This window comes from Mauremys mutica, chromosome 9 (genome assembly GCF_020497125.1).
Source record: "Mauremys mutica isolate MM-2020 ecotype Southern chromosome 9, ASM2049712v1, whole genome shotgun sequence".
Lineage (NCBI taxonomy): Eukaryota > Metazoa > Chordata > Testudines > Geoemydidae > Mauremys > Mauremys mutica.
Genome location: NC_059080.1, coordinates 67,952,052 through 67,966,451, shown reverse-complemented (window position 1 = coordinate 67,966,451; position 14,400 = coordinate 67,952,052). Strand labels below are relative to the sequence as shown.

The 14,400-nt window shown below is 41.0% G+C and overlaps 1 protein-coding gene across 2 annotated transcripts in view; it reads left to right on the top strand.

Moving 5' to 3' along the window:
• FARSB (phenylalanyl-tRNA synthetase subunit beta) overlaps positions 1-14,400 on the top strand; it is a 51,857-nt gene that overhangs the window by 15,854 nt on the left and 21,603 nt on the right. For both annotated transcript variants that reach the window (XM_045030474.1, XM_045030473.1), the window contains exons 13-15: positions 295-375; positions 4,329-4,421; positions 6,131-6,248. In XM_045030474.1, the coding sequence (XP_044886409.1) occupies positions 295-375; positions 4,329-4,421; positions 6,131-6,248 (292 nt within the window). The remainder of the gene's footprint in view (positions 1-294; positions 376-4,328; positions 4,422-6,130; positions 6,249-14,400) is intronic.

Below are 14,400 nucleotides of genomic sequence, written 5' to 3'. Positions count from 1 at the left end.
TACCATGGATTGGATACAAAACACATGCCCAACTGATTTGAGTAGAGCCAAGACCAGTGGTGGTTGGTGGTTTGAAAAAAAGACAGGGTTTAAGCCTGGACCTGATATTAAGTCTTTAATTGGGAGATTCATTTTTTCAGTCAGCTGGTTGATGCTTTTTGTTGTTGTTGTTTTTTAAAGCATGCAAGCAACCTTACTAGCAACATTCACTGTAATGTAACATACAGAATTATCCAGGAAAAGCATCATAAATATTTTCAGATTGAAGATGAAAACTATCTTATTTTGTTTTAGTTTCCTCTCAATAAGCTCACAGAACTTCTGAGACAGGATTTGGCAGCTGCTGGATTCACTGAAGCACTCACTTTTGCACTGGTACATTTTATTAACTTTGGGATTTGTTGGTTGTCTGCTGAAACAATTAGGGAGCCAAATCAGAACATAATAGTCTTACGGTGTCATGCAGTGTAAATGCAGTAAATGTTATGGGATCTTGTTTTGGGACATGCTTGTTTGCTAATGTTTTGGTATTACAATATAATGTGTGTTGTGTGAGCTCGTGTCCTCAGAGGAATTGAATTGCTGATTGGCATATATTTCAAAATATAGAGGTGAAATATGGATGCTGAAATGGACTGTTTTTTAAGTTTAACTTAACATGAATAGTACTGAATTAGAAGACTGTCAGACTGTTTCTCAAGATTGCCAGAGTTTAATAACAACAAAATGTATTTGGTTACAATTTAATAATGTGGAAACAAAATGAATAGTGATACCCCGTACATAACACTGCAGTTCAGAGTTCACAGCCGTTCCATTCTGAACCCTTTCTTGGGTATTGTAACTTGTCTGTGAATGCCTGCTTGAGCTGTAATAGTGGTATGCAGAGCCTCAGTCAGCAAAATTGGGTTTTTTTACAGATCTTTTAAAAGCATTTTTAAAAGTATAAATTATGCATTAATTGTACTCTTATTTCCCCGTACAACAGTCTCACTTCCAGCTTCCTGCGCAGATATAAACTGTTATGGTTGTTATAGGAGTACTCAGACCCTTGCAAGGGATCGGGGTTTCACAGCAGAGAGTACTTCTTACCACTGTTATGTCCGTAACTGCAGTTAGTGTAGTTTTGAAAACTGGAATTGTGCAGACAATTAGTTGATAATACAGACTAATAAATGTTTTTTTTTAAATGTACATAACCATATTTAGTTTAGCAAAGCAGATATTAATGCACAGCAACTCTTCAGAATAGATTTTAAAACAATTTTTAGTATGCTAAATAAGTTCTTTAGAATAAAAGTACTTGGGTGAACATAATGGCAGGTCCCCACGTGCTAATGTGGCCACAGAATTTGTACCCTTGGATTTGAGTAGATGTAGAAAGGATTTTCAGAAATTCAGGATATAGCTAATAGCTGACCCTGTATGTGGTGCAAAAAATACACACACTTGCACGCACCCTGAAAGAACACTCATTCTCCTTTCAGAGACTGTTATCTGATTCCCAGTTAATATTTGGATAATATTTTCAAAATCCTCTAAGTGGTTTGTGACACTGACTTTCAATTGGATTTAGGTTCCTACAGCACTTGGAAAATTTTACCCTTTGAAACCAAATACCATAATCCTAATGCAAGGGTGGGCAGACTTTTTGGCCCGAGGGCCACATCTGGGTGGGGAAATTGCATGCAGGGCCGGGGCAGGGGGTTGGAATGTGGGGAATGGGAGGGAGTGCGGTGTGCAGGAAAGGGCTCAAGGCAAGGGGTTGGGGCAGAGGAAGGGTGTGGGATCTATGAGGGGGCTGAGGGTGGGGTGCAGGGAGGGGTGTGGATTTTGGGAGGGGGCTCAGAACAGGGGGTTGGGGTGCAGGAGGTGTGTGGCAGGGGGCTCAGGGCAGGGAGTTAAGGTGCAGGAGGGTTGCAGACTCCGGCCCGGCGCCGCTTACCTGGAGCGGGTCCGGGGTGGCAGCGGCATGCACTGGGGCCAGGGCAGGCTCCTTGCCTGCCTGCCTGCCCTGGCCCTGCATCGCCCCCAGAAGCGGCCGGAACCATGTCCCTGCAGCCCCTGGGGTGAGGGTGGGGGGCACAGAGATCTCCGTGTGCTTCCCTTGCCTGTGTGTGCCTCCCTCAAAGCTCCCATTGGCTGCGGTCCTCCGTTCCTGGCCAATGGGAGCTGCGGGGGGTGGTGTCTGTAGGCGAGGGCAGCGCATGGAGCCCTCGTGCCCTCCTCTTCTCCCTCCCTCCCCCTCCCCCCCCCCCCCCCGCTGCCACACACACACATCAGGGCCGCAGCGACATCGTGCCGGCCACTTCTGGGAGCGGTGCGGGTCCTGCGGTGCCACAGGGGTGACAATCCCGTGGGCTGGATCCAAAGCCCCGAGGGGCCGGATCCAGCCCACAGGCCGTAGTTTGCTCACCTCTGTCCTAATGTAATGGGATCATGTAAAACTATAAAATTGACTTCAGACTTCTGTCTCCTGACTTCCAGGGGGTTCAGATGTGATTTTTTTTTTTCAACTTTGGCCCATCTAACTAGTTGACAATCCCAGTGGACTATCCAGGATAATAGCTACCAGTTATTTCTCGCTATACCAATATGCAATGTAGTAAGATTATCTGTAGTAGTGCAATGATAGGGGCAGCACAATATGTGTTTCTGTGTTCAAAGCTTTCACAGGTTTTGTTCATGTATTAATTCAATTAATGTCTCTTCAGTGTTCTCAACATCAAATAACCGGGATGCTCAAAATGCTGAATTTATATGCATCCCAGCAGTACATGTTATCTGACCTTTATGAATTGCAGCAGCATGCAGAGGTGATTACAATAGTAAGGGCTGTTCACATAGTTAGGGATTTGTGGGATCGGACACTTACATGGTGTCATGCATGTTGCACATCTGTGTTTCTGCTGTGGCATTGATATCTGAGCTCCGTCACATCACTGCCAGGTTCTTAAAACACAGATATGAAACACGCCTATCATTTCAGTGTCCTACCTGCTGCACCATTCCACAACCTCATGTTACATTTTGGATGAAAAATGTCCATTAGTCATTCTTACATGTAATCCATTCTTTGGTTTGAGCCCAAAACTATAGCTTCAAAAGAGTAACATTGAGTTCAGTGTGATTTAGCAAGTGTGTATTCAGTCATGTCATAGTCAGCTAACACAGTTTAGCTAGACATCTGAAAACACTTGATCATAAAAAAAATCCTGCTAAGGTCAGCAATAATTGAAGATCACTTTTTTTTTCCATTCAGAAGCCCACTCTTTCCGATGGTGTCAGCTGCTAATTTTTCTCACATTTGATCAATCAACACCCCTTTTGGAGCACTGCCAACCCAAATAGAACACTCTGGGAGAATTGCAGAATACTAGCAAATCCTCAATTACATGCAGTGTTCATGTATCAGTTTCCTGATGCATTAGTAGAGCTATAAATTCTGAAAATCTGGACTGTGAATCTTAGGCCAGGTCTGCACTAGCATTTATGTCTGCAAAACTTTTATTGCTCAGGGGGTATGAAAAAACACACCGCTGAGCAACATAAGTTTTGTCGGCATAAGCGCTTGTTGGTGGGAGAGTCTCCTGCTGACATAGCTACTGCCGCTCGATGAGCTGGTTTTATTATGTCAACGGAAGAGCTCTCTCCTGTCGACGTTACGGAGCTACCGGGAGTGTTCTTATAGCAGCACAGCTGTATTGGTACAGCTATGCCACTGTAAGCTTGTACGTGTAGGCATGGCCTTAATGGTAGTTTCTGTCACTCAGTGTGCACAGATGATCAGTGATCTCAATAAGTCACTTGTACTATTTTAGTAACTAGCTTTTTAATGATACCTTGAGAGCCTAATGGAGCTATGATAGTGTAATGCTTATCAATGCACAGTAGTACCTTATTCTGCAAGTAGTCCCAGTGGGATTGTTTTTCTCTGTTTGAAGGCTCAGTGTAGGACTGATTCCACTGGAATCATTTGCACAGGAAGTTATTCAATGAAAATCAGAGTGGAAGAATCTGTCCTCTTATTTTTAAAATAGATAATTACCCATGATAAAAGCTAATACACTCTTGCCTTTTCCTGTTAATCTAGCATTATTTTGGTTAGTAATTGGTGCATAAATAAGCCAGCCCACTTAGATATAAGGCTGAGGCTTCACTCTTCACTTTCTTTTGTGCTTACAGGTGAGTATTGCCGATCAGAGAGAGTCACGTTAAGGGGCATCAGAGCTATTGCTGATCTTGCATTGTTCTTGATATTAAGTTCTATCATTGGTTCTCTGTATATTTTAACCATTTGACTGTGTGGTTTTTTTTTCTCCCCTCAGTGTTCCCAAGAAGATATTGCTGATAAACTCGGTGTGGACATCTCTTCAACAAAAGCAGTACACATAGCTAATCCTAAAACAGCAGAATTTCAGGTGAGTAGTTTAATTTCAGCTCTAATTGTTGCACTACCAGCTTCCCTAAACATCTGAGAGGGTAGTTACCAATCAGCAAGATAACATTACAAAGAATACATTTAAAGCCTGCAATTTGGGAGGGAACTTAAATATCAAAAGGAAAGAAAATACATAAAATGTGGTGGCCGCTTTCAATGCAGTTAGAAGTCAATAGAGAGATTATGCACATGTAAAATACAGTTGCTTGCAGTTTCCTCTGAGGGCCCAATTCTATCCCCCTTATACTTAGTAGTATTTTAAACAGTGTAAATTTAGTGGAATGAGGTACTACCCAATGGGATTAGGGGTGACAAAATTGGGCCCTGTTTTGTTACAGTAATTTCCACCTTTAAATCCTAAATCTCTAAATGTCCATTTCTATCAGCAGAATGTAGAGTAGTTGCAGAGTCCAAAATTCAGCAGAGAGATCAAGTTTCACTCTAAAAATAGATTAATAAAGTCAGGCTTTTTGAGCATCTAAGTTCAGTAGAAGTGTTTCCATGATTTGTAAATTCCAGTGGAAAGTCTAGTCCCACTGAGCCAATTTGAAAACTGGGGCACTTTATTAAGACGACGTTTGAAGGCAGGGCACAGTAAATGTGGGTGACTTGCATTTGAAAAAACACTAATGTGAGTACGTGGTGTTTGTTTCCTTGTGTATTTATCATAAATATTTCTGGCTGTCCATTACTGTAGTCTCTACACATATTTTAAGCATATTACAGTGCAGTATCTTAAATATCACCTGTTCTATTAATAGTCACCAGCAGGTCTATGGATGCCTGTTCAGAAGTCACCTTAGTATTTACCTTCTGTATCAACAGGAAGTGTCTATATACATTTAAACTTCATATATTTATGCCTTCACCAGCTTAAATCCAAATTTCAAAATTAAGTTTTAACCCATATTTTAACTTCCCTGTGTACCTGGCTGCCACCTAGCCAGGTCTCTTAGCTGTTGCTTTTGCACCACTCATGGCTGATGATTTGAATTTTTAAGATTGGTTCACAGCCGGTTCACAAATAAATAGCTTTTAGTTGTCCATTATATATCCACTATTGCAAAGCAAAGGAGCTGCTGAGCTCCTAGCCACTAGATCCTCTACTCTGGAGCTCACACCACTGACAATGAGAAGTAGAGGAAGCATCCCATCCCTTAGCTGTTCTCTTGCTTATAAATTCACGAGCACCCTTGCAACATGACGACACATTGCTTGAAAGTGTAACTGATGATACATGTTACTATGCATCAGAAATATATGAATTGTTTTAGTTCCTTAGAGAATTTCTCAATCTATGTATTTGGAAGCAGCGTTACCTTGTAGTTAGAGCTGGAGACTGGGAATGAGAAATCCTGGGTTTTTTCCCCTTCCTGTGTCATGGCTGTGCTGTAAAAACTCAGAAAAGCCTCTGAAGTGCTCTGTGCCTCACTTTCCCCTGCAAAATGTGGATATGAATATGCATGCACATTCATAAGATACTTTGAGATCCTTGGACAGTAAGTGCATGATATCTACATTTTCAGGTTTCATAATTCTAAAATAGAGAGCAATAAACTTCTGAAATTACTGCATTACTTCACCTGGCTATTTTAAAACTAATTCCAAATAAGCAAACCCAGAAAAGATAAGGCACTGAAGCAACCTGCCAGGTTGTTTTACACATGCAATTTCATGTTTGACCTGTAGGTGGCACGCACCAGCCTTTTGCCTGGCCTCCTGAAGACTATTGCTGCTAATAGAAAGATGCCTTTGCCTCTGAAACTTTTTGAAATCTCTGACATTGTTGTAAAAGATTCCACCAAAGGTAAGAGAACCCCATTGAGCACACAAGAGTTTTTAATATCCTCTGTGCAAGGATTCATGATTATCTGAAAGAATCCTGGCCTGCTCGGTTTTAAGTTGCTCCATTTTAAGAGGTGCTACTTCTGTAACTGTTCTTCGCTTTCTATTAAAACAGGTCCTACAGTGTTAGTGATTTTAATTTTTATAATGTCCAGCCCATTGGCTGTTTTAGCCTACGTCCTTCAGGGAATCTCAACTGTACCCAACTTCATGGGCAAGTGCCTCTCAAGAAATGCTTATTTACTTGATAAATGGTAATAGTGGGTGAATCTCTGTTCATCAAAAATATTTTGCTGCAGAATTCATTCTCACTTAGCTCATGCTCACAGCACCAGGGTGGAATTCCCTTGCTCTGAAGGCCAGATTTTTAATGGTATTTAGGCAGCATACAGATAGGTGCTTAACACGCACTGAAATCAATGGGCATTAGGTTCCTGTGTGCTTTTGAAAAGCTCAGTAGGCACCTAAATCAAGTGATTCCAAAGTCTTGGCTTGTCCCCCATAGAGACTAAGTAGGTCAGAGTTCTATAAGAGAAGCTCAACTCATAGCCTTCTTGCCCTAGGACAGGATCCAGGGCATAGTAAGTTTGCCAGTGAGGATTTGTCAGTCACTCATCACACAACAACTCAGACCATGCTACAGAAGTTGGGTTTGATGATTGCAATAGTATTTTTAAATCTCTATTGCACATCTCTACCTGGGACAGCCTTTGTTGGTGCTGAGATCCCGGTGGGAGGCGGGGAGACGTCTCGTGCTGAACTACCATATCTGAGGCCCAGGTGGATCTGTACTGGGAGCATGAGACATAGGAGAGAATCCTATAGGATAATATCATCATATAATTCTGCAGATAAGTAACTTTTTTTCCTTTTAGGAGCTTAGTAAAAAGTGATTATCTGACTTGACAGATTTGTCTAAGTACTCTTTATTTTGTGACACCCTCCCTCCCTCAATAGCTAATGGCTCCTTTACCATTGTAATAGATATGTAACCTATGTTAGAGCAATACTGGGGCTGTGCACACCCTCCCCTTGTGTAAGTGGGTGTCTTGCAAGTGAATTGCTCTTCCTTGGTGAAGACTGGGGCAAGTCCATGTGCAAAAAAAAAAAAATAATTCTTGGTGTTATAAAATTCCCACACATCTATCAAATCATCTTCTTGAGAGTATGTTCCCATTTTATGCAACGTGCTGAGATAAACATATCTTCTTTAGTATCAAGCTGCAATCTTAGTTTGGTTATATTTTAAATAGCCAAAGCAGCCAGTTCATGTTTCAAGGATTTTAATGGGGTTCTGCCTGGTTGTAGGGGGTCTGACTCCAGGATCGGGGCCTAAAACAGCATAATTTTTATTTGGAAAATATATAAAAGTGCTGTAAGGGAAAAAAAAAAACTAAACTGTAAAAAAAAAAAAAAATCTAATACAAGTTACTGAATCAGTTTTTCTTCACATGGTGGCTTGGTGAGGAAGTGTATATAGATCTATTTCTCTGCTGGCAAGACCTTGTGTGCTGAGTTGCAACCCTGGAGCAAATTTCTGCTGCTTCATAATGAAAAATGCTGACACTACCTTAAATACAGTAGCAGAAATAAGTGCTGCTATGTTATCTGGTTTCAGCTTTTAATGCTGTGTTTAACCTATTTGGTGTCTATGAAACAAAGGTTTACATAAGAGGTAAACAAAATAGCAAGTAAATTGCTTTGTTGATGGACTTAATTTGTGGATTACTTTAAAAAATTGCCAGGAAAAATAAGCAATTTTAGCAAAGCATGGGCAGACTTTTTTATTCAATGCAGACAGTTTGGTGATCCAAGGTCATTACTTGTTGTGCAGGGAGGCTGCCAGCATGCACAAAACATGGTACAGATGGCAGAATAGCTTTAGCATTCTTCATAACTGGTGTAGGGGTTATTTATGTTGGAGGGAAGAGAGCATTCCTTCTGGCTGCATGAAATGTACTAGTTAAATAAATTACTGTTGTTTCATGGGTTCTCACTGTAGATTTTTTTTTAAGCTTCCACTTACACAAATGGCCACTTAACAGTGTTATGAAAGCCTACTCTTACAGTGTACTTCAAATTTAGCAGTAATCATTGCTGTAGATTAAAGATAAATTCTTTGAGATAAGGGCTTTGTATTCCTGTGTAATTTGCACAGTGCCCGGTACAGTTTGAGAATTACCAGAATACAAATAACGTTGTTTTTTGGTATATATTTTCAGTAAATCTGCTAAATTTCTTTCCCAGATTAATTTTCGGGCCTTAAATCTAAATGTGCCGTAATTCATAGTTTCAAAGGAAAAAAGGAATGAGAAATCAGCAACAGTTCTGTAGACATTAAACAATATGAGGTTGTCCAGTTTTCACATAGGGAATGAGATTCCCTGTAGGACGCTTATGTTATCTTTCTGACTAACTTAATTTTACTATTTCATATTTTTGGCATGCAAAATTTCCAATTAATTTTAAAAGTATGGATCAGAAGACCACTGACACTCACTGAATGTGAAGTAGTCGTTTGTATGTCAATGAATATAGCTGTATAAATGCATTGTTCTTTAATAAAAAATATCTTTTGCACACACCTCATCTTTACTAAGGTGAACAAAACATGCTTCTCCTCCTCACATATCAAACATAGATTTTTATTTACTAAATTTGGAAAATGCATGCCAGATTTAATAAAAATAAATCCAAATCTGACTCAAAAGTTTCCTTCTCAAAGGATGAGAGAGAGAGAATGCAGGATTGGAGTATGTGTCGCATAGGGCTGTGCACCCTCTGCAGAGTTGCATAGAATATTGTCTTGCGGTTTGGTCTTATTGTTAGGTTGGTAAAATCTTCTCTAGTGCTATTACTATGTTATTGCAGCCTAGAAATCAGGTTAGACCAGGCACAGAAACTTCACATCCTCCCTAACCATGATGAAAATATACATTTAACCCCTCAAAAAGTTCTCTGACTAATGATCTAGTAGAAATTTGCAAGTATGCAGTAGTCTACCTCTAACATGGTTGAGATAAATTGCAAATGCAGTTGAAGTTGTTCGTGTGCATTTTCTTGCAGGCCTTACTGTAATTATATACAAAATGCGGATTTCTGTGATATTGATTGTGAGACTAGTGTTTAAATAAGCAGGTGTACTCTTCCAAAATCCCATCTTTTCTAAACCCCTTTAAGTTACTAGGGGGCAGCATGCACCACTGCTCTATCTTTCATTACGTTGTTTTGGCTTGCAAAGTCCTAGCCAACTGCCCATCCTTTAAGTTATTTTAGAGCAGCATCTCCAGGCAGTGCTTTGAAGTTGGTGAAATACATATATAATTTAGGCTGACATATTTGGCAGGCCCACAGAATTGTTTCATGGAATGACACAAGTGCTCTCTTAAATGATTTACAAAGAACTGAGGCACTTCCAACAAACCCCAGCTCTGGCATAAAGTTCCGAATGCTTTTTTTCCCCGTAGTGTGCAGTGAATGAATTTCCTGTGATGTAATGTATTGACTCTCTGAAAGAGTGAGCGTTACAGCACTTCCAAAGCTTGGAAGGGGTGAGTGAACACAAAATGTACTCAGTAGTTAAGATTTGTAGTGATTTTGAAAATTTGAAGTATAAGAATTCAAAGTATTTTTATCATGACCACCTTTTTGTTCAGGATAACGATATGAGAAAGTCATAAGTTACCTGAGCAATTGTGAAATAAAATTCAACCTAACTTTTGTTGCTGTTGTTTCTAATAGCACCTACAATATGCTAAGCACTGTACAAAAAGGTATCTCCAAAAAGCTTGCATTCCCAAAGGACATAACAGACCAAGGGAATAGGAAATAGTAAAAAAAGGTTTTCTTATCAGTTGTTTATATATGGCATATGTATGTACAAATTATCCTACTACCGTGATGTTATAGTTACTTTATATGCATCAGGGAGAGGTGGGATACAAATGAAGAAAGTATTGGGTTGGAATGGCAAACCTTGGATACCCAGAGAAGAGATATTAGATGTACCAGGCATCTGATCTGTTTTGTCTAGGTTTGCCATTCCCGCATTGGGATTTAACCCTAGTGAAACCACGTTAGTTTTTACAAGCTGAAAGCAACAATTCTGGTACTTAAAAGCTTCTTGGATAACAGAGTACCCTTCACTGAAGGCAGTGTCTGCAGAGGCCTGCATGTTTAGCTTGTAGCATTGGTGACTGGGTCGCAGGTTGAGAGCCACTGTTAGAGTCTAGCAAACATGGTACTAGATCATCCGCCTGCTGCTTTGTAAATATCTTCTGAAGACATGAATGACTTTTGGCCTGCAAGGATGAGCTTTGATCTTGCCTGTGAGCTTTTACTCCTGTACTTTGTATTCCTCTTTAATGCGGTACATTAGCCACCTAGGAACAGAGTCCTGTGGCACCTTACAGACCAGGGGAAGGCAACCTATGGCCACGTGCCGAAGGCGGCACGCGGGCTGATTTTCAGTGGCACTCAAACTGCCTGGGTCCTGGCTACCGGTCCGAGGGCTCTGCATTTTAATTTAATTTTAAATGAAGCTTCGTAAACATTTAAAAAATCTTATTTACTTTACATACAACAATATATTCTAGACTTATAGAAAGAGATCTTCTAAAAACATTAAAATGTATTATTGGCATGCAGAACCTTAAATCAGAGTGAATAAATGAAGACTGGGCACACCACTTCTGAAAGGTTGCCAACCCCTGTTATAGACTAACAGACGTACTGGAGCATAAGCTTTCGTGGGTGAATACCCACTTCATCAGACGCATACTTCGTCAAAAGCACTCTTTGTTGCTTTTTACAGATCCAGACTAACACGGCTGCCCCTCTGATACTATTAGCCACCTAGTAACTGGTGGTTTTAAATGACTTTTTGGTTGTTCAGTGGGAGATGGTACAGTAGGTGTAGGTTTGCTATATGCCTGAGTTCTTGCCTTGTCAATATTAACCACTCTGAGTATGTCCAACGTGTGGCAGAGTTTCTCTTTTGTTGTGTTTTGGCTTGGTATAGAATAAGGAAAGAAGTGTCTCGTGAGATCTGTGGAGAACAGCACAGGTACTCTGCATGCAGATGTGATAGCTACCAGATTTACTATTTTGTATTAGAAGAAGAGTGACACTGAAGAAACAGGTTTAAATAGTGGTTTGATAACTTGTACCAGAATCAAACCAAAATCCATGGGACCTAATTTGAATTTCCTGTGGATTTATCAGTGATATTGTCCTCATGAATCACCTAACATGTGAGGTGAGATGAAATCCACCTGGGTTCTACTCCTATTATTGAGGCGACTGCTGACAAATATTTCCTGAAAAAAGCTTAGTCAGACCCAAACTGTAGCTATTCCAAGACTTGAATAATTTTTATCCTTCATCACTCTACTTGTTCTGTACTATTTAGTACTTGAACTCAGTAGAGATCTTGGAGCATTCTGAGCTTGGAAACTTTTTTCCTGAGCCCATCAGGACTCTTGGAGAATAGCTGATTTATTTATTTTTTAATTGCTCAACTTCCAGCTCTTAGGGGATTTTTCAAGCTTCCCTTCATCTAAGTGCTTAAGGGAGCCTTGACACAGATGCTCTTCCCACTTCAAGAGATGAAATAGGATTGTACGGGACAGCTCCTTCATGCCAGACAGCCAGGGCCTCTGGGGCTGGTAAGATGGTGTTAAAATTACTCTCCAACTGAATTGTCTCCACTAAGGTAAGGGTAGAAAGGGATGGAAAAGGCTGACTGGCTTCATCTGGGTTCTAGTGTGGAGGCTGCTGTCCTTGATCCCAACATCTGGTGAAGAGACATGAACTTCTAGTATTCTCTCTAGGCGTGGCAAGCTGGTCAATTGACCACATATTATTTGTCCATGGTCAAGTGTCATCAAGAATGCCCTGTTGTAGGCAGTGGCCTGCCTTTTTAATTGTGGTATGGTAGTGTCTGTTAGCAAGCCTACAGAAATGTCTAAGTCACTAACTTTGCTATACATTCATGTCACCAGTTGGGAAAAAGATAAACTGATTGAAAGTTGAGCATCTTGATTGTCCTAGAAGATTCCAGACAAACACTGTATATGTCTTTATTTGTACACCAAGCCATCAGTGCAAGATATAGATGAAGCTGATAAAGAAAAAGAAGATAATGAAAAGCAGGATGCTTGAAGAGTTGGCCTGCTGCCTACCTAGCATAACTGCATTTAAAAATAACTTTTTTCTTTTATAGTTGCTATGGATTTCTTTTATTTGTTTAATTTTTCTTTTTTTGTAACTCTTCAGCCTTGAATAACATTGACATTTAAATGCTAATCTAACATTGCTAAAAAAGATAATTATTCTTTCATTTTGTAGAACTTTGTTTCATTGTGTTTTACATTTTTCTGAGTTAAAATAATTCAGTTAAGTAACTTGGTTTTTGTTATTAGACATGAGTATCTACCTTACCACTCAGACCATAAAGTCTTAGTCTTTTTTGTTACTCTTGTTACTGTTCTAATAAATTACTGTTTTTAAAATATTTGGCCATTTTGGACATTATTTGACCAAATTTGCTGAATTGACCAATTGTTTTTGGAGCAGTCAAAGGCCCAACCCTAATTCTGTCTGACAGGGAGTCCAAATTGGGGTTCCAAATCTCTTTAAGAATGCACCTGGCATTTGAATGGCAGCGATGGTAGAGAGTGGAGCGGGTCCACCCAGTATACAGAAGTATGCACTAATCAAATTTAGAAATGATAAATATGTGAATCACTGCTGCTAGGTCTGCATCAGAGAAAAATGGACAGAGCTGTCTGGTCAGTGGATGGGGCTTAGGGTAGAGAGAATACAGTTCTGCCTACTGCTGCTATTTGGGCATCCTGGTGCAAAAATATTTTACCTATGGTAACCCTACCTGCTCTTCTTCTTTCAGGCTTTGTTTCATATTGAGAACGCTGTTGTCCATGTTTGTTAGAAAACAGGCTCAGATCCTGATGTTCTGTGATTCCTCTGAAGTCTCTAGCATCTCATGAGCTCTCCCATTGGCTACACACAGATGTTGAATGAAAGGCACGAGGGGGAAAGCATGAAATGTATTTTGCAGTAAAATGAGTCATCTTCATAAATAACTTTAATTTTGGAGGCTTATAAAAGCATGGCTCATGACGTATTTTCTCCAAAAGCAGGAGAATTAAGGGAACCCTCTTCTCCCACTTTAAGGGAGAAAAGATGGATTCGGTGGAGAGCAAAGCCTAATCGGTAGGCTAAATGTTGGAGGACTCTCTACAGTCTGAAAACATCCATACAACTTGTGTGGTGCTGTACAAATGATCAGGCTCTGGCTGGTATTTTGTTGGGAGTAAATTCTATTCTAGAAGAAAGGGACTGCCAATGAGGGAGAGGCTATGCTACAGCACTACATTGTTGGAGCTGCACTGATGCAGCTGTGCCTCTGTAGCGCATCTGGTGAAGACACACTATGCCAACAGGAGAGAGCTCTCCCATCGGCATAATTATTCCACCTCCACGAGAGTCTGAAGCTTTGTTGGTGGGAGAGTGTCTCCTGTCGACATAGAGCTGGTGTGGACATACTTAGGTCGCTGTAACTTGCGTCACTCGGGGGTGCCTTTTTTCACACCCCTGAGGGACGTAAGTTAGGTCAACTTAAGCAGTAGTGTAGACCAGCCCACAGAGAGCCCTTCCTGACTTCTGCAAGGCCCACCTTTGGCGCAGCCAACCAGAAAGCCAAGGGATTTCTGCCGAGTGCACCATAAGGGTAGAAGTGACTTCTGAGAACTGGGTTATAGATAGGCTTGGGAGGATTAGATCAGTGTTTCTCAAACTGGGATCGCCGTTTGTGTAGGGAAAGCCCCTGGCGGGCCGGGCTGGTTTGTTTACCTGCCCCGTCCGCAGGTCCAGCCGATCGCGGCTCCCACTGGCCACGGTTCACCGCTGCAGGCCAGTGGGAGCTGCTGAAAGCGGCGGTCAGTACGTCCCTTGGCCCGCACCGCTTCCAGCAGCTCCCATTGGCCTGGAGCAGCGAACCGAGGCCAGTGGGAGCCACGATTGGCTGGACCTGCGGACGGAGCAGGTAAACAAACCGGCCCAGCCTGCCAGGGGCTTTTCCTTCACAAGCGGCG